We start from the raw sequence: 20907 nt of genomic DNA, 5'->3' as shown, positions 1-20907 counted from the left end.
TCTGTAAGGGCGGACAAAGAAGATAAGAACAGTAAATCCATGATAAAAAGATGGCAAATGGGACCTTATCAATGAAAGAAAATATAGTAGGCAATGCAATAGATCAAAGAATTCAGATAGGACTAAATACTCTTTCAAACTAGAATTTCACAGAATTTCTCATCTTTATCAGTATACACAAAATTCTTTCTTCAGCAAGACAAAGATTCTTTAAAGACATACATCAGGTAGCACCTGTGTACATTACATGGTTGTCAAGCCATGGAAAAAGTCATTAATGCATTTGGAACACAATTTCAGGGACATTTGATGTTGACACGATTTTTCATATTGTCATGGACAAGTTTGGGGATTCAGCTTGGAAAGTTAACACCTTGGAAAGGGACAGACAGTATCTATGGCTGCACTTACAATAGCTGTTGACTTTATCAGTGGTTCCCAATATTCAGAAGTAACTGCTCTGATTGTCTCAGCTGCCACTGTGCTTTGATTGTCATTGCTGACATGTATGAAAGATCCCATGATACACTGAAAAGAAGAAGCTGAAGAAAGTGACAGACAAGTTATATTTTTTCCCCTTAATCTTTCCATCCTTGTTTTACCTTTCCAATCCCCAATTCAGCACTCTGGCATCACTGACATCTCTCTGGCAGCACTCTGCCATCTCCTCCTGGGTACTTGCTGCACACCTTCCCCAAAACACATCTGCCTGCCACATTAGCCACTACTCTCTTTTTCTCCTCTGATATTTCTTCTGAGTCAAATTTACCGTTTTAGACCAAAGAAATATTAAGGATCATCTTTTCATATAGAGCCCTTCACGAGGTGGTGGTGATTTAACTTGTCAAGCTACACAAGCCACCAGTAAATAAGAATAATGAGATTTCCTCAAAGTTGCTTTATAGGTAATAAGTTTTCCCAGTGTTGTTGTCTTCAGGGGTAGTATCCTGCCTTGATTCCTGTAATAGTGAAGGCTACAAGAAAGACCCCAGTGAAAAATGGAATGTCTGCTGCTCATTTTGTGAGAGGAAGCTTGGAGGCATCTCCAGAAGGTATGACTGTGGCTGGCTGCCTCGCCATGCAGAAAACCCACATGTGCACTGCAGCCTACTGCAATACTTTTCCTGACCATCCTCCTCAGCAGCGCCAAAGCAGGACAGCCTAAGATTCCAACCTTTTATTTCACAAAAGCTCTATCACCACACATTTGCCAGTGCCCAGTAGCAAGACAGAGCTTGTTATGATGGTTTCCCCTCACTCAGTCATTGCGTCCATGCAATGAAATGAGAAACCAGCCTATCAGCTAGATATTATCCTGAATCAAGCATCCTGAAGGATCAAGCATCCTATCATCTGGTTGTGCAGAGAAATGTATGCATGGAGACTGGGCATGTATCTGTAGGTAGGTACACGCAATCATATAGAAATAGCCTTAATCTGAATTTTGTTTATTTAGTGATGCAAGTTTTATAATTAGTTGTGATAGTTAATTTTAATTCTCATAAGTTATAATATTTATGGAATAAATAAAATATGCTAAGTATCAGTGCCTTTACTATAATCTAAATCAAAGTTACAATGAAAGGAAAACATTTAAGATTAGCTTAGAACTTAGAAGATTTATGTATGACGTTGTAGCTGAAAATAGGTATAGGAAACCTTCATCCCATTCTTACAGACAGGTAAGTAAACACATTTTTTTTGCATGTATTCCTCTAGCAACAGTTTTGTACCTGAGACAGAAATTGGATATGGGGATTACTTCAATTTTGCGTTTGAAAAATACCATCATGTCTCTACATTTTCTATTCTCCTCTCTTATCTGACGTGCTTTTGAATTAAGTAGAGAATGCATTTATGCCTTTTTTAAAACATTAAAAAAAAAGGGGTTAGGAAAGCAATGGTTATAATACTCTGAGGAGTCTATGAAATCCAGAAGCAGAATTTCAATGAATAAGAAAAAACCACAAAGTTCACTTTCATTTTATGCCACAAGTTCAAGTGTGGTAGTGAGAGGTCGTGAGGAGATATAAATCCCAAGGTTTACCCCACATATATTGGAAATTATATACTCAATATCATTTCTTATTTCTTATTTAGGGGAACCACAACTGCACAGAAAATGTAGTACCTGCCTACTGTTTAATGCAGCTGCTACCATAATCCCTTATATTTCAGAATAACAATTGCTTGAATGAAATCTATCCTTCAAAAAGCCTTTGAATGATATGAACAGGAGCAATATCAAAATTACTCAAATTTTTTTGTTTGTTCAGGTTTTTGCAGTTACTAATTAGCTAAGTTATTAATGAAGCATCCATGTATACAGTACTGGTACTTATATATTATAATATATCTGCCTATATATGTAATTTGTATCACGTCTGTGTAATATTGATATATTTTCTAGACTTGGATCTTAAAACTAAAGATGGTTTTAGAACCAGAAAACATCGCCACCCTCATATTTACAATGTGCATTCTGATCATGTTTCATTCTTTTTTTTTTTTGCCTCTGGACAAATCACAGATTTTCCTTGGGGTCAGCAGGGGTGAAAGCCAGGTTCTCTTCATAAAAGCATTCTTAGCAACATCCTGTGCCATTTTAATGAATTACTGTATCCTTGCAACAAAAAACCCTCACAACTCAGCTACCCAGGCACAAATTTTTTTATTGTACACTATAACCAGGCTTGGACAGGAGAGATTGCAAGAATGCAGCTGGGTATAGAAAGAGCTCCTGGTTTACATAATAATGGTGACAGTAATTAATATGTTAAAAAGAGCTAGATTAATTATAATTTTCCTGTATATAAATAATTTTCTTTCATTGCTGCTATGGGAACAAAATTTATGATAATTTATTTTATTGAATGTGAAGCAGATGATTGATTTCTGTTGCAGAGATTTTAGCAGAGCTCTGTCCTGCCAAACTTTCTACATTCAGCACATCCATTTCTTTTGAGCAAGACAAAATGAAGGAGATCTATACTGATTAATCCACAAGGACCAGAAACTGAGGTCAGTGATATAGCCATATATATCCCTCTGAAAAATAACAATGCTTCTCTCCAAATGAAGTCCAAACTTATCTGGTTTTGAATTGATATTCCTTCCCCCCTGCTCTCTCCCTGAAAACACAGTGTGTAAATGGCATTTTTCTTAGAGGAATGTCTTTTCACATCTTCTGACATGCTTTCCATTTATAAAGATTTTAAAGGCATTCTGACGTGCTTTTTACTAGATTTTCTTAGAGCAGCAAATACTTCATGACCTGACCCACAGCACATTTTCACTTTGCCTCAGTCACCTGTTCCATAAGCTTATGTTGATACTGAAATTTCCCCATCTGATGCCATAGCAATTCAAAAAGTCAAAGAGGTGCTCGACTGGAAAGTCATGCATTTAGAAGCCAGTGAATTTTCAGGGCTGGAGTGTTGTAAATGCACAGCAGAGACACATGCAAGCTTCTCTTCCCCCCCTGCTAGCAAACTAGTTAATTCTAAAAGTTGTGATGTAGGAAAATACAATAACTGCCCTTAAAGTTCTGCTATCACTGGCTTCCTAATGCAAACCACATAAAAAAGTCCACCAGGGGAAAGCATGTCAGCCTCATCAAATCAAAGGTTACAGCTAGCCACTCATTAAGCCCTGAATAAAGGATGCTCTTCTGAACTAAACTTATATTTGATCTTTATTTCTTTGTTGATATCATCAAGCAATCACTTTCTGAGGGTTTCCATAGTAACAAGTGAGCTTTTTTTTTTTTTTTTTTTTTTTCATTTTAAAGCTCTTTCATGCATCTAACACAGAGAAACAGTGGGATAATTGGCATGGAATACTGTTCCTGCTTTCCTGGTATAATTCAAGCAAAGCAGGGTAAAGTAAAACATGGTTTTCAATGAAACTGGAGATTTATTTTCCCTCCTCTGTAAGAATATTAAAAAACTTTATAATTTACTTACATCTTTGGTTTCTGCGTTTGCTCTTGTACATAGTCATTCTGAAGAAATCCCACTTTCTAAGAAATAATTGCCTTGATCACAGACAAAAGAGATCGTGCTCCTGCTTTGCAGTGAGACAGTTGCTCACTGACAGAAGGTAACCAGCAATCTCTCGGAGAAAGGCAGGGTAATACCATTCTCCTAAAATCCAGGGGAGATGCTACTGGCTCTCACGATTTTCTCTATTACAAAGCTCAGAGGCAAAACATATTTATTTTCATACTTTTTTTCAAATGTGTTTGATACCAGCTAATAAAATACAGAACACATACAGAATCCTGTAATCTAAGTGGGCTAATATGGTATGCAATGGTCTGAAATCAAGATTCCTTGAAAAAGCCCTGACATAAACAAAATTGTATAAATGACCTCATAAACTAATAAAAACTAACTTTTCATTGAGAGGCCTTAGAACTATGCATATGAGTATGTTAAAATATTTTGGGTTATATTTTCAAATTTCAATTACATTTTCAAATTACTATTAAAAGAAAATCAACACGTTGATCAATTAAATCCTGACTGCAAGTCTGAGCTCATGAATAGATTATTCAGGAAATATACAAAATGAAATTAATTTTTTTCACGCCTATGTTTACTTCTGCATTACCTTTTAATGATTTAATTTGGGGAAAGCTATTTAAATAACATTCTGCTGATGGCTCATTTTTATAGGTACTTCATTGCTCTCTAGTCTGTTGAATCACAAGGTCATGGGGATAAAGTGACATATATGTGGCATATCTGCATATATGTATATCACCATTTCAAAGAATCCAGATATCTTCCTAAAGGGAACAGAGGGAAAGGGACGAAAATTTTGCCATGTCAGGGAGCTGTGAATTAGTTTTTGCCATGATGGGTAGATGACATTCAAGAAGATGCCAGTGACAGTAATGGAGCTGAAAAGAAGTAGAAATTCCAGTTCATTCAGCAATAAATATTTCTTTAATAAAACTGCATGAAAGTATTTATTCACGTTTTAAGAAATTCATATTGTGAGCTGCCTGCCATCTTGATCCCAGATACCACAAACACAGAAGTGTCAAAGGAAAAAAATAAGTAGAGTGACTGAAATGTCTTGGAAACTGGTAATAGTACTCTTGTTCCTGCTTAAAATGCATATTTAGATAGCAGCTCTCTGAACTAGTCAAAGAAAAAAATTATCTTTGGCTTACTAATTAAACTAATTAATTACTTACTAATTAAAACTAATAACATCTGGTGTCTGTGGGTCATTCATGTTTCAGTCAAAGAGGAACGATTTGGTAGCATTTATCTAAAACATTGACCTACAGTTATTCTCCTAATGAAAACAATTAAAAGAAATTAAAAAGAATGTCTCTCTCAATGTGTCTACCCTAAATTTATATTTTTGCCATCATTTTTTCACCTCTCAGATATATCAGAGATATTTTTTATATCTCCAGTATAACCATGTTTAGCTTTGTGCACCATTTAATTATCATTTCAGTTGTTCAGTAGTCACATATCCTCATATTGACACACCTCTAGTTACTGAAGTGAAATCTTTATATTTTTCTATTAATCTAATTTCCTCCTTCTGTCAAAATCTGACCACATACTTCTTCATTTGCTTTGGATTTGTATCAGCAAAGCTGAGGATAAATTGTAGCCTGAAGAAAGTGAAAGCAATGGATAATTTTTTTAGATTTCTTTAGTATTTCCTCTACAGTTGTCTCAAAATGCCACACTTGAGATTATACCATATCTATTGTTGAGGTCAGCAGAAAGGTGGGATTTGCAAAACAAATCAAAAGTGACAGGAAGGAAAAAATTAGGATAATTTTTCATTGCTAAGCATAGCAGCAGACAAAGTATTTGCATCATACAGAAAGACCCTGCAGGCCTTATCTTCAAATAGCATTGTACAGTTCATGTCCATTGGAGTAAATATTTTTGCAGCAGTTTGTATGAACTGAGGATAATTCCACAGTTGTCCTGCTCTATTTTTCCTCTGAGTTAATTTGCAGCTGAATCAGGTCTGTGGTCTGACTTAGACTACAGAGATCTATGGTCCCCTTCTAAATTTACTGCTTCATGTAGCAATCTTTTCTTTTCCTGCTCTGTTCTCTCATCTACCTGAAGGCTCTCAACCATATTATTCAGTTCAAATTTTCCTTCTTTCATTGATTTGGCAAGATGTCTTCAATTTTTTTCCTCAGCTCACATTAGATTGTAACGAATAACTCAGTTCTTTTCCTTACTATTAATTTCTATTTTTTTTCCATTTTTTTATCCTGTGTTTAACCTAGCCATACATTACTAACACTCCATGTTGTATTATGTATAGCACATACAACAACATGCATATTTTTTCCATTGTTCTTTCGTGCATTATTCTATTACAACATGTATTTATATGGAAATATCTTGGTAGTGGTATAATATAAAAAATTAAACTAAATGGAAATTTCATGGGATAGGGATTAATTTATTTTAAATCAATGATCCCTGAAAGCACAACCTTTATTGGTTTTTCTTTGTGTTACTTGGAACTCTGATTCTTCAGTACAGTGAAAGACATTTGTTAAAAATAGCGTAAATATAGTCTGCCTGGAGAATCATTGTAGGTCTCTTCCTGAAAGAATATTGCAAACAACCCCAAAATTTGAATGTGCTTGCTAGCTTTGAGTAGGCACAGCAACCTCTTGTTTTTCTGTGTTACTGTTTTCTGTTAGAAGAATTTAAAATTCACTTTCACAGTGTTACAGCTTGAAAATTTCAGAATCTGGCATATGGCTGGTTAAATGCAACCAGCTTAGAGGGGTGGGAAGAAATGAATGGAACCTATGAGCAACAAGAAGTCACCTGGTCACATTAAGCTTATTACTTTGCTACAAACATACATATTAAATGATTGAAACAGTTTAAAATATTATTTAAACAGTATGTTGGAATTAATTTGGTCAGTCATTGTTGCTGGTGGTAAAAGAGTTAATAATGTCCACATCTGCACATCCCATAACACGTCTTCTGTTTCTCTTCTCACCACCCTACAGGTCCCAATAAGGAGCTTTTCTTTGAATACTGCCATAAATTTCTCAAACTCTCATTTTTTAAGAAGAGGAAAAGAAAAAATATATTTAAAAAATATAACTGCTGACATGAATTTCACATACTACTCATCAATAAACACTTTGCCTGGGTGGTATGCTCAATTTTATTTTTAATGAGAAGATCTTAGACAAAAAAGGAGGGTGGAGAAAGCTTAAAGTCTATTCTGTCTTTCATTTTTTAATTTAATGCACTCAAAGAGTCTTCTTAGATAATAACCTTTTATAGCTTCCTCTACAGTTAATTTTATGATGTCATCTAAGAAAATATTACATCTATGAATATGAATTAATTTTTTCTTTAAATAAACGATATGTGTAAGGATCAACATTTAACCTCCTCCAAGTAATAACCACTACTTGATAAAATTATTGATGTATTAAAATCTTGTATGTGCAGTTAAATAATACTGTTAAATAATACTGTTAAATATTTATACAGCTATCTGAAAATATTGCTTTTTAACATGGTGTAATATTAGATAAATAAAATTCCCTTTAGCAAGAAATGTCACTTAGCTAATAAGGCAAATTTATGATAAGATATTCTGTTTATGATGTAATGAGGACAGAGCTTAAAATATTGGCCAAACCAACCCTGCCTAACACAGGTAAAATACTGCAAAAGCTGTGGCAAGTTGGATGAGAAAGAGCAAGATTTGTACATCTTATGCCTACAACTGTAAGTTAGAATCAAGGAGTTACATAAATGTTTTTCAAGACACAACAAACCTGTCTAGCATTCCTGAAACATATCAGGAATAAAGACCAGTGACAGTGCCAAAGAAAGAAAAGGTTTATTAATAGTCTAGCTGTAGATTAAAGGGCTCAATTCCACTGCCTAAACATTCATGTCTAGCACTACTTTGATGATTTATGGCATCTGAGATATTCACACAGTGCCAGGAAATATGGCACAGCACCTACAACCTTCTGGAGCACCCTGCCGAAGCCAAGACCATGTTATGTGTCTCTAGGCAAATATCTAGGCAAGGGAACCCTGCCCAAAGACTTTATATTCAATACCTCTCTCTGGTGACTGCCATTATTTTCTAGCATTTTTATATTTAGGGTCATTGTTTCTAAGTGTTCCCAACTTTAACCTTCAGGTCTTGACCCTGCAAGACTGAGTGCAGGAGGAATTATATGGAGAGAGAAAATGATGTGTGACTGAATTCGTAAATATTCTCAAAGAGGCCACCATTTGTTAGTACACAACCCACAGCTCTGTATATTAAGAACTTGTGTGGATAAACGAGAAATAATGTATCATATTACTTTCAAATCAGCAATACTTCCCTTTACTAAGGACAGAATGCAGTTAAAGTGTTTCATGTCTTCCATTATTTCTGTTGGTTTTTACTCTGCCCAAGTGTTTGTATTCAGGAGAATATACAGTTTGCAAGATTTCATGAAAACTTCATGTATTCATCAAATGCTGCATTAGAATAAAATTTGCTACATTCACAGCACTTCCATCATCTAGTAATTTAGAAAAAAAAACCAGAAGAATTTTTTTCTGGAGCTGTTTGATTTTAAGAAAACTATTTGGCTGCTTCTTTATTATCTTCTACATTTCTGCTGACCTGTTTTACTTTTCTTCAGCACTATCAGACAGTAATGACACTTCACCACAAAAGATCTTTTTTAGATAGCAGGAGAAAGCCCCTATGGTACTGGTCCTACTTTCACCGCAGGTAATTTTCTCTTATTCAATGAAGCGTTTTCACTAGAATTTCATTTGTCTCATTGTTATAGTAGCATTTATATTTGGTCTTTAAGGAATTCACTGTCAAGCTTCCCTCATTAGTTTGTCCTCTTTTTATCAGATGTCACTACAAGAATTTAACAATATGATCACAGCGGAGTTAAACAAAGCCTGACACTTTTCTCAGGTAGGAGCCCATACTGGCTCTTCCTCATGGCCCTTGCCCAGTTCCCAGCATGTTCTCATTCCTCCAACACTAGAAATACATTTGGATATTTTTCTGTGACTAATAATTTCCAAAGTTTAATGTGCTACTTCCTACAAATATAAGATTGGGATAAATGTGCTTGTCTAAAAGTAAAATTGATACCTATTATTAAAGAGAGGAATTTCAAAAAATGAAAAAAAAGTTAGGGGAAAAAACCCTAAATCAACCAAGTAGAGGTACTTTATAACTGTCCTTGAATACATGAAAATTAGACAGACAAAAAGCCATGAATAAGCCATTGTCTCTGCCTCAATGTTAACAGTCATGGACATACACTGTAGCGACAGAGATTTAAATCAGTTTTTTGGAAACCAGTTTTTTTACTGGCAAGCATAAGAAGGCTTGCTAAAGGATTTATAACAGGTTAGGTATCTCAGAGGAGCCTTCCTAGGAGATGGATAAGATGACATCTTGTAGTTTTTTCCCAAGTCTTATTTGTGATCCCTTTTGCCCAAATTAAATATCAATTGTCATAAGATTCAGCAGTGGCTGAGACTTGGTCCATGTTAGTCCTTCAGCCTCCCTAATATTAAGGGAATATTTCAGTCAGGGGGAGACTGGTATGTCATGGGGTACTTAACACCAGCAACTGTGAAGCATTTAATGTCCTGTACCTATTTTTAAGGAATCCTGAAAAATGAACTTCTGCTCTTGACAGTGGACCAGCTTTTTCAACTGGGAATGAATGAGATCACCAGTGTTTGAACCCTGTTCTGTACCTTTTGAGCTACAGGCTCTGGTCTGATAACTCAGGAACCTATAGATACACATTAAGAACACCTTTCAGAATTACACTGTGTCTTCAATCACATTTGAGTAACTTCCACAAATTCAGAGCAGCTACAATATATGTATGTCCTATAAGCCTGAACCTTCACTTTACAATTCAGAACAATGGTTTCGCACCAAGAGTTGCGCCACAGCATTCTCACCAGTTCCAAAGATTGACAGGGGCTCTAGAGCTTGATACTTTCACAGCTTTAACTTCCTCCTTATTGTCCACACTGTCTTATATAACCCTTAAGTGAAACTTGGCCAATTCTATTATGTCCTCTATTCCAAAAGCAAGTAATACAGTTCTGAATGCATGATAGTTCTTCCTTTTCTCAAAAAAGTACTGTACACAGTAAGTACAGGTCCCCTTAAACTGGTAGAGATAACAGAAAGCTTTCTGTTCCTTCATCTGAGGAATATTTAGCAGTTAGTTTAAACCAGGTATAATAAGATATTCCTCTCTAAAATGTCTGAAAAAATAAATTAAACTTCAGGTTTAGAATTAAATATTCTATATGGTAGTTTCTACAGTGGAAAAACATCTTCCCTTCTGCTTTGGCAAGTGGAAAAGATGAATCAAAGAAAAGATTGAATCTCAGATGAATGGCATTCTAACTCCTTTCACTTGCTTTACACGTTCCTTAGATCCAAGTGCGTTCCTCCCATCTTAGATTAGTTTCTTTCCTAATCCATCTCAGTTCTTGATAGGTTTGTTCTTGGCCAGTTTCCTTTTGGTTTTGAGCACTTTTAATGTTTTGTTTTGTTTTTCCTAAGTCCTACCTTCTTTTCATCTTGGCTTAAAATTTATTTTATCCAGGTTTTAACTAGCCCTGACAAGTTTTAGTTTTCTCTTCTAAATGCTTTGCTTGCTAGTTTGGCTGGGACTTTCATCATTTTGTATTTGATCTTGATGAGATCTTGATCTTGACCAGAAACAATACTTAATTACTTTCATGCTATTTCTAAGCCTCTGTTTAACAGTTGAGACAGTCTCAAGAGGTGGTCTACTTCAATTTTCACAGATTATGGACTAAGCACACCTCCTTTCCATTAAAAAAATTAATTTATGTTCCAGATTTTTGTCTGAATATAAAACAATTCCACACAAAACTATATATTCTTCAGAATTTACATTAATATGATAAAGAATGCAAATGGTGTATAAAGAGGTGGTGTCAATTTTTCTAATCATTAAACGATGTCTTAGCAATTTGATTTATGAGCATAATACTAATAAACCCTCCCTATATTTTACCTCATCCTTCAAATTATCATAACGTTTAATATATTGCACAACATTCCAAAGTTAGAGGTCATGAAATTTCCTAAGTAGAGGACAAACATAGCCGTGTAGTTGGAAATATATTCATTAAATACCAAATTTTAGAAAAATGCCTATAAGATATTAGAGAACAATTTTTATCAATTATGAATTGACAATTAAAATTTTTATCAATTTGATTACAAGCACACTAAGAATATAATTAGGTCTTTGAAACAATCTTAATGTGTCTAGAATTAACATTCAAAATATCAGACTTTTTGGTCACTTGGTAATACTTTTAATTGTTGTGGAAAACTGTCAGAAGGACACTAAGTATTAGAAGTTTTTCTTCCTTGTCGTTAAATCTGAAATAAGTCATGGCGCCTGTAACAGGCACCAGTTTCTATCATCTCAGAGCTGATAAATCTTCAGGATACTGCAAGTATAGAACAGTAGACAAATGCCAGATGTGGGGCCAAAGCATCTGTACTGAAATTAAAAAAAATATTTAGGCTTTTAACAGACTACCAACTGCTTAATTGTATAACAAGAGCTTAACTTGGATTTAACACAAAACGTTCATACATTTATTTCTAGAGAAATAAAGTGCTGAATATTGGTGAGTTTCCATGAGAAATTTAAGAAAGCTGTTACTATCAATCTGTCTGGATTCTGCTTGTTACAAAATCATTCCACCTCAATATAGAGAGTTGTTTTTAATGGCAATTATACCCACTGTGTCATATTCTCCAAACAGATGATATCTATTTCAATTTGATTGGAGTGCCATGCAATTAAGTGCTGCCTTGTTTTCCTTTTCACATTGGTTTTAGTTATCACACTGATGAAACACTCACCATGCTACATTCAATGGGACACACTTTCAGAACAGAATCCACTCTCGCATAACCCAAGAACATTTAAAAAATACAGCTCAAATTCATGTACCTTTATTCTGTTCAAGCACTCAGAAGTACTTGAATACTTCAAACAAGTTTTTTCAGGCATAACCATTTGAATAAACTGTTTGCTATCATCACCACTGCACTATAAGATCCTATTTTAAAGTTTTTATATGTTTATTGAAACAGATTTAACTCACATTCAAAATGCATTTTCAGTTCTTCATTGTGGTGAATGTTGTCTCCCTCTGTGTCCAAAACAGAGCAGGGAGAGCTTGAGAAAGATGCTCCTGTGAATAAACAAGGCCCTTAAAATGTCAATTTAGGGCTCACAGCAATGCAAACTGATGATGTTTTATGGCACAGCCAATGAACAGTTGCTGCTTCAACCTCTCCTTTCAGACTAATGCTTTTTTAACAGCAATCAAGAGAAAGCTGAAAATGTTCTGCTTTCTTTTCTCATTGTATGGGATCTTTCTTTTTCAGTGTGGGGGACTCAGGACAATTTTAGTCATAATCAATCAGTGCAATTGCTGTCTTGCAGAGGGCGAATAAGGCCTTTAAAAGAGATGAAAAGTAGAAGATTGATTTTTGGAGTGATGGAAAAAGCTGTATTGTAGCAATTCACCACCAGACCATGCTGAAGGATGCACTATTGGCACACATACAACAACATCCTTTGAATTACAGGGAATTGCAAAATACCAGAATGACTCCAACTTCTCAACTGCTCAAACATTTTGCTGTGTTTTTTTAAGGGTTCATGTGCATGTGTCTGTGTGGGGTGGCAGTGTGGGGAAAGGGTAACAAGGAGTTGTTAAATTAAAATTATTAATGCATTTGATTTAATGTCTTCATTAGATTGGAGGACGGCAGGGGAGGAGACAGCTTTTCCAGCGTCTAAATTAGACTGCATGTCTTTGGTGGGATTATGTACATTCTGAGTGTGTTGAATTCATAGGTTCAGATTTTAGAATATGCCAGCTATATCTCAATTTCTCTAAACACTACAACTAGTTCAAAGACAATTTCTGAGACAATTGTATCCTACATGGAAACATGATTTTTTCCACTATGCTCACAGCAAGCCAAAATATTGGGTTTTGTTTTAAATTTAAATAAAGACTGGCACTATAACATGATAGTGCTATGTAGCATTTAATAGTCTTTCACTGAAATGCTTTAACTATGTTCACCTGTTTTTGGTAAGTATATCAAACACTTGAAACACATTTTGCATTTTAAAAAAAAAAATCTGGCTAATGTCTACAACCCCAAAATTTTACAGAAATTAAAAAAAAATCATGGTTAGTTGTAAAGGGCATCAGAATATGCCTTTGCATGATAAGGTACTGCCAGATCAAACATTGTCTTGTAAGGAATGTTTCAAAATCACAAAAAGAGGAAACTGGAAAGACTACTACTTCTCACCTTGAGGTTTTGCTACTAAATATCAGATTATATTGTGAATTAACTGAAAATGCACATAGCAACTCTGTTCAATGTTCAAATCCACAAAACAGAATTGTGTTCTCAATGAACTGAAAACTAATTAAAAAGAGATGTCTATACAGTAGAGGAGATAAAGAATGCTTTTATCCCCTTGTGGACTTAGCAGGAAAAATGCTTTCTCATCCAGGTAAAGAGTTAAGAAGCTATGTAAAAATGTGAAGCTAAGGTATCCAAGATGTTTTATTAAACTCTACTCTAAAATCATAGGCGATGATGAATTTAGGTGACAAGTCTTCTATTCCCTGTTCTATAGCACCTTGGAAAGGTAAAACCATTCTTGATGGTATGAGAATAACAGCTTCTGCAGATAGTCTGTTCAGAGAAGATACCAAAACTATAGGGATATGTAGAGTAATTTTTGACAAATCTGTCCACAGATCACTATCATTCTTGAAATTTTTTGTTCGTGGTTCAGCTATACCAGATGAAATATGCTGATATTTTTAAATGAAGTTTAACTTTTACAGATAAGAAAAAAATCCCTTTGTGGTGCTGCAGCAAAATAAGAGAGGGATTTAAGAAAGGCAGTGTTACTACTCACCTTTAATCTCTCAACTGAAGTTCCTGCTCATGTCTTAGCATATAAAAGGTGTAGTGGATTATTTTGAAACTAATATTCATAGGATTCAGTTTAACTGATGTTGCACTGGGCATGTAGGTCACTTCTACCATTACTGAAGGAGTAAGGTGAGTTTAGAAGCTTGCACAAGGTTGGGCATGAGTGTTATCTATATTGACATCTAAACAATAAAGGTAAGAAAAGTTCAAAGTCCTTTCAAAAAGTGTTTCCTCCCTCCTGCAGCACAAGAATTTATAGAAAGGAGAATTACAATTAGAATACCTTAAAATGAGAAGCTTTGCTGTGAAGTATGACAGGAACATTAAACTTTGTGGGATGCTAATTAATATCAGACAAAACATTAATCCACCAGGGTTTTTGGCACACAATAAACAAAATGCTATGAATTTTACCACATTTTACACTAAGTCCACACCTCTCATTTAGGGCCACTTACACATTATTGTTTGGAATGTAGACCCCAACCAGTCCAGATTAAATTTACTTTACCAGTACAGTGCAATTTTGCAATCTTATAAATCCAATATCTGGATTATTCCACTAACAAAATTAAAGTGATGAGTCCAGATTGTTATTTATTGTGAAGGAATGCTATACTTATGACCCAAATATTTTAAAATATGAGGTTTGAAGAGTAAACATCCTGTTGTACTTGGAATCAAATGCTATTAAAAAGAGAAAATGAGAATATTTTGATTTGATTTTCTTATTGACACTGAACTTTGACCCAGTCACATTTGCTAGTGGTTTGACATTTTCACTGTGGTTTTACTGGCTTCATATGAGTGAAGGATTTGGCAGTGTTAGATTTACAGTTGAACTTGATGAAGTTGAAGGTCTTTTTCAAACTAAATGATTCTGTGATTCTATGGTTCTATGAATAAATGAAAAAAGAGTTCTGCTTTTATATTTTCCCAGGAAGCAAGCAGATTGATTGAACCCGACGAGGATTCATAGGTGCTTGCAAAAGGCAAAACAGAAAAAAACAAAATCATGTCAAGCTTATGATGAAATCAACTTGTTCCAACTTTAATGTAAAACACACACAATGAAAACTATGATTGACATTTTCAGCAACTTCCAGTAAACATAAAAATAAAACCATGTGGAAAACTGAGGTAGGTTTAACTGATACAAAATTATTGCAGAAAGCATTGCACTTTCTCTGAGCTGTACTGTGAGGAGAGTTTTCTCTTTTGAGAGTTTCGTATGGCTTCTGTCAACACTACAGCTGAATATTTTGAACAGCAATCAAAATACACCAGATTTGACCAAATGGGAGGAGAAGGTGTTGGAAATCAATGCACCGGATGGAAGGGTCCGGTGTAGAAATACAGTCTTGCCAAGAGGAATTTTGACAAATTTTCTAAGTTATATACCCCCCCTGTAGAACAGTGCCACAAACCCCACAATGTTCTGACAGCAGCAGAACATGTGATGATTCTTATTAAAGAGATTAAGATTTTTAAAAAGACTATGAATACACAGGTATATTCAGCAATTCTCATTCAGGCTAATAAATGTTAGTGAAATACTTTTTCAAATGTTAATAGAAGCATTGCTTCTGAATAATATTAAATTAATAACCTTTAAAAGACCTGACTTCAGGGAAGGGGAAATAGGATTATGCTTCTCATACTTTATCATGCAGAAAACATACAGTGAGGTTCAAGAATGCAGTATTTTTTATCACTGAGTTCAATGTGAAGAAAATAATAAAATTTTCAGCTGTTGTAAATTAGAGGCTATTATATGACTTAGTTGCCTGCATTCATGGATGACTGAGTTTCACGATGTCAGAAGTTCTATGTTATGCAAAGTAAATCCAGTGAAATCATCAAGATTATTTTAATTTAAATTAACTAAACATTTGGCTCACAATTCTTAATTTTCCAATTCAGTGAACTTAATAGCCTAATCTTTCCAATAGAAGTAGGAATTTTATCTGTAAATGCTATCTCTGGCTGACATATGACTAATCATGCCATTTCACTGCCCAATTTTTTCTCTTTTGGTATGATCATCTTGCTGGAAGTAGTCTTGAAATTTTTAGTGGCCTCAACATTTCTAAGGATGACTGAACTAGAATATACTAATGTGCAGGCCTTCAGAAAAATGCTGAAAATAAATTTAAACAAAGAAGCTTCTAGGAGTTTACCTAGCAATTGCACCTAAAAAGTGATGTGCCTTTAAATCACCATCTAGAATCTGTCCTGAGGTACTAGCAAATATAGGGCATCATGTGTCAAGCAAAATAAAATACTGCAAAGGAAAGCAGAATTAACTTGTCCTAATAAGAAATACATTTTTTAAAGTTCAGTTCACAATGCAGGCATATTTTCTTGCAATCTAAAGTTATAGGAAATGAAAATAATGGCTTTAGCATTTGAAAATAAATCACACATATTGAAACATCATTATCACAGCTTATTATATACTGAGATTGCTCCATTCCATCAGAACAAAATTATCATTGCATTTTAAAGGCTTGCCTCACTAGAAGTCTTGGCAGCATTTCATAACAATCCAATTAAAAAATTTAAAACAAATACATGAATTTGTCTACAATGGAACCACTAAAAACAAAAAAATTCTGACAAGCTGAACAGATTAATCATTCAATCTCTTCTAGTAAATGTTAAGTAATTTAAACAAATGGACAGTTTATTATTTAAAAATTATCTTTATTTTTATAACAAAGTTAGTTGTAACAGACAAATGTTAGAACCAGATGCTACATAAAAAAATACTTGCTTCTTCCAATCTCCAAGCTTCCCTTTCAAATTTGATTCTACATATCAGTAGGACCTAATCTGTAAAAAACTGGAAGACACAGAGAGGTAGCCTATGCTAAACTATCCTGTGTGTAACTGCTCTGTATAATTTAGACAAAGAAACTAGAAGAACATAGGTGGGATAGCCCCATTTATTATAAAGCGATCTTTGTGAGTGAATGAACAAATTCCTTTATACAATTGGATGTAGGATTCAAAAGGTGATTCAACATTTATATGAAAAATGGGACTGTGTTTGAAATGCAGACATGAATTGCAAATTAAAACTCAGCCGTGACCAAGATGATAATGTTCTTTCCTTAAATTTTAAGTTCTTTACATTGACACATTGCAGAGCATTATAGAGACTTATCACCAACATATTCATAATTTCCTATCCAAATTAGCAATTAATTGCGCTCCAGTGAGCCTCAAAATCTGGAATATGAGAAATCTGTGCTCTGATCATGCTAATAGCAACCTGAGACAAATCAACCGAAAGGAAAGTAAGGATGAAAGCTCATTTTCCTCCAAATAATAGGCTGCTGACCATTGGCTATTTTGTTTGGACTTGATTTATAATGTATTTTTTAAGCTGTAGCTTATGTCCTGTTGTACAAAACATGCATTTTCAACAATAAGTGCTCTGCAGCAGATTCTTTTCCACTGTATTTGGCCCCTCGTCCCAGAGATGATATATTGTGCTCATTCTTCTGCAAGTTGAGTCTGCTTTTCAACTCTAACACCAAAGAAATGTCTTGCTTCTTCTACATTAAGGTGTCATGTCTATCCATTACACAAATTTGCCAGAATGGGCAAGATAGATGGGACCATTTGTGTTCAGTAAGTGAGTTTATTTTTCCCAGTTCGTACATGGAACTGTCATTCATATCCATGCTTATTTTCTCAGAGAGTAGATTTCACTCATTTCCCATATAATTTTCAATATTCTCTTTTTACCCTCCACTTATTTCTATTATCAAAGTAAAAGTTGATAAAAAAGGCTATTTTATCAGTTTGGTCATTGTAGAAAATTTGTCTTACATAAATTTAAGTATTTGGTAACTGCACAGCAAATTTGACCTTTTTTCTTTTTTCTTTTTTTTTTTTTTCCTCTCAGTAATGGTGCAAATATTTATCTTTCCTTATAAATGTCATGTTTTGAAGATTATAGTTTTCAATAAGAAATTCCTAGTCCATCCTGTACTTTTAATGTTACCGATAACTAGTTGCCTTTTGCTCCTTTCCTGTGTAAGAATTTTGACTGGGAAAGAATTCCATGTAGCCAAATATGTAAAACTTGAATCTCTTGTAACACATTTCCTCAATTTTCTATAGGCCATTACAAAAAAAACCAAACCAAAACAAAACCAAACAAACCAACAAAAACAACACCCTTACACTCCCAAACCATAAGTTTTCTCCAAGGTGGGAAATCTTCATGGAGGGGGATTTCCACATGCATATTTAATATGCCTAAAGAATCAAAACAACATGTTTGAGAAAAGGCTATATAACAGTAATCTCAAGAACCAGATGTTAACATTTAAGCATGAAACCCTGTGCTGGTTTTGATTGGGATAGAGTTAACTGTCTATATAATAGAAAAGAGCTGTTTTCAGCACAAACACAGGTAAAGAGATGCTTTAGCTGTGACTGAGCAGGGCTTGCACAGTGATCAGGCCTATTTTTTGCTTCTCACACCACCTCAGCAGCGAGTGGACTGGGGATGCATGAGGAACTGGGAGGGGACAGCTGGCCCCAATGGGCCAATAGGATAATCCATACCATATGGAATCAAGCTCTGGGGAATCAGAGAAACTATGCAAGTGCAACAGGTGGACCAATGATCTTAGAGGTCTTTGGAAGCTTCTATGGCTCTATAAAAGGAAAACTGTTGAACATGATGAGAAAGGGAAGAACACCAGTATTCTGGAAAAGATGGAATGAGACAGAACATCTAGTTTTGTTATCAAAGTTTTAGTTGAATTTCTCCAAAACCACATGACGCACGGCATTTTCTCTTTTGGTTCAGGTCAACATGGACTATTGCTTTGAGAAAACTTATTTCAGTCAATTGTAAATCACTGCTGCCTGCATAACTACCTACTTTATTTATAACACAAATAAAGTGTTGTCTTCCTTGTCCTTCCTCCCTTACTTTCTTTTGCTTACCCTCTCTGAGCCCCTGAAGATGGAAGGACTCACAGTTTCTGCATGTCGGAGTCAAATGTCTCAGAGGACCAACACATTACATGAAGTCCAGGCTTGAGGGTGCTCAAAAAAATAACAAACAGCAGGCAAGTATCTCCAAGGAAATCAATCCAGGTTTCAGGTAATTATGCAGGTTCCTCACCCAGACTTTCTAAATCTCTCCCTCTGACACTTGTGGATTTGTTAAATAATAGTAAGACTCTCCAGAAATAATTTTTCCTTCTTTTTCTTGCCTCCCACCTCATCAAAGACCCTCTCTTTTTTTTAAAGGAAGTGTCTGTATTTCCCAAAGTGCACTTCAGTAGATCAAAATGTGTCAAAACAGCTTGCTTTTGCAACCTGCCTGAACTGCATGTATGGAAAAGAGATCATGGGGCTGCATCAGTGACTTTTACACGGGTGGTGGCACAGACTTAGTACAAGGATTTATAATAAAAGGCAGAGGGCGTGACCTTAGTTATGGCGCTTTGATCTAAGGAAAAACTTAAAAATGATAAAATATTTAAATCTCTGGACCTTGTCAGAGGACCAGTTCAGTCTCACAGCTTTGTCTCCAGTGCCATCTGCTGACACGAGCTTCCATTGCAACTCCCGAAGAAAAAGGTTCCTCCAGAAGCGAATTCTGCTGAGTTTTGTGCCTGTGGTAGTTGGTGTTACCAGAAATTTCTTTTTGAAGGGATTAATTTCACTTACTTTTAAGATGTTGTGTTGCTCTTTCTGGGAATGTGGAAGTTTTCAGTAGAGCTACGTGTTTGTTTTGCCATCACACGGTACAAATGAAGATGTTTTTCTGATTCTCAGTGCATTCAAATGAGGAAAAAGAGGAACTATGCGAAAATTTTAAAACTGCTCCAGACACAGAACAATCAGGTTGCTTAAATTCAAATGAATTTGACCAAATTATGCCCTGAAGTTGTAATTTGACATTGTAATTGTTTGATCTGCTGGTTTTTAGGTAAGATATTTCGGGTCTCTCTGAAAACCTTTTACACCCAAGAAAGATCTTGGCTTTTATTCACACTGCAGTTGAAGTGTAAACATTATATTAGCTTTAGGTTGGTTAACTGGTAAATCTGCATAGCCAAAAGCAAGCAAAGCAAAAAAGCATAAGCATAATTTTCAATTAAGTTCCATATTCTTCTTATACTATCATCTAACAAAAAATTCTATAATACTACTGATACCCACACTTCTTCCTTAAGGTGGCACCTCGAAGGGACAGAGCATAAAATGCAAATACTGAATTTTCCAGTATGAAAAAATGGACAACACCTACTGGAAAAAGGATGTCTGGCAAGCATCAGGACAAAACTAGCAAATACATTATTTTTGTTCAAACTCTAAGGGATCTCACCAGACTTTTTACACTGCTCTGATTGTTATGTGCTTACTTGTTAAATTGGAAATATCGATGTAAGAGAAATCAGAGTCCTTATGTGTGTTTCGTCCTTTGACCCTCTTTCCACATTGTTGCATCCCTCCCTCTTTTCCTTTTGCTGTCTTCTCGTCGCAGAAAAGTGAGGAAACCTTGCCATCTTGTGGTCAATGATAGTTATTAGTCCAACAGAAACGCAAAACAGAATGCAAATACTGTAGTGGTCACCATGAGAGCTGCAAATTCAGTGAATTTAAGGAAAAAACCAGAAATTAACAAAGTTGTTAAGTTTAAAGAAAGCGTCATACACTTTTGCCAGTTTTTTAGAGATTATGAGAATAGAAATGGCTCAGAGCAAGAAAGGATAAAATAGGGTGTGATGTAATTTTTTTTTTTTTTTGATTCATCTGACAAGCTCTGTTAACCAGCTGAGACACAATGAATATTTTCTTTTG

General features: G+C 35.0%; 1 protein-coding gene and 1 long non-coding RNA gene across 10 annotated transcripts in view; one reads left to right on the top strand and one right to left on the bottom strand.

The window, feature by feature from the left end:
- RALYL (RALY RNA binding protein like) overlaps window positions 1-20907 on the bottom strand; it is a 386418-nt gene that overhangs the window by 109197 nt on the left and 256314 nt on the right. The window contains exon 1 of one of the 9 annotated variants that reach the window (XM_032128486.1): window positions 3966-4113. The exons of the other annotated variants lie outside the window; for them this stretch is intronic. Within the exon in view, the coding sequence (XP_031984377.1) occupies window positions 3966-4002 (37 nt within the window). The 5' untranslated portion in view covers window positions 4003-4113. Of the gene's footprint in view, window positions 1-3965; window positions 4114-20907 lie in introns of those variants that run through there. 9 annotated transcript variants of the gene reach the window in all.
- LOC116453254 lies at window positions 1170-19247 on the top strand. Its single transcript, XR_004243726.1, has 4 exons — window positions 1170-1402; window positions 2905-3021; window positions 15008-15207; window positions 19049-19247. It is a non-coding gene; the product is annotated as an uncharacterized LOC116453254 (long non-coding RNA).

Source organism: Corvus moneduloides, chromosome 1 (genome assembly GCF_009650955.1).
Source record: "Corvus moneduloides isolate bCorMon1 chromosome 1, bCorMon1.pri, whole genome shotgun sequence".
In the NCBI taxonomy this organism is placed as follows: Eukaryota; Metazoa; Chordata; class Aves; order Passeriformes; family Corvidae; genus Corvus; species Corvus moneduloides.
Note: the sequence above shows the minus strand (reverse complement) of the source record. Positions and strands in the feature narration are given on the sequence as shown.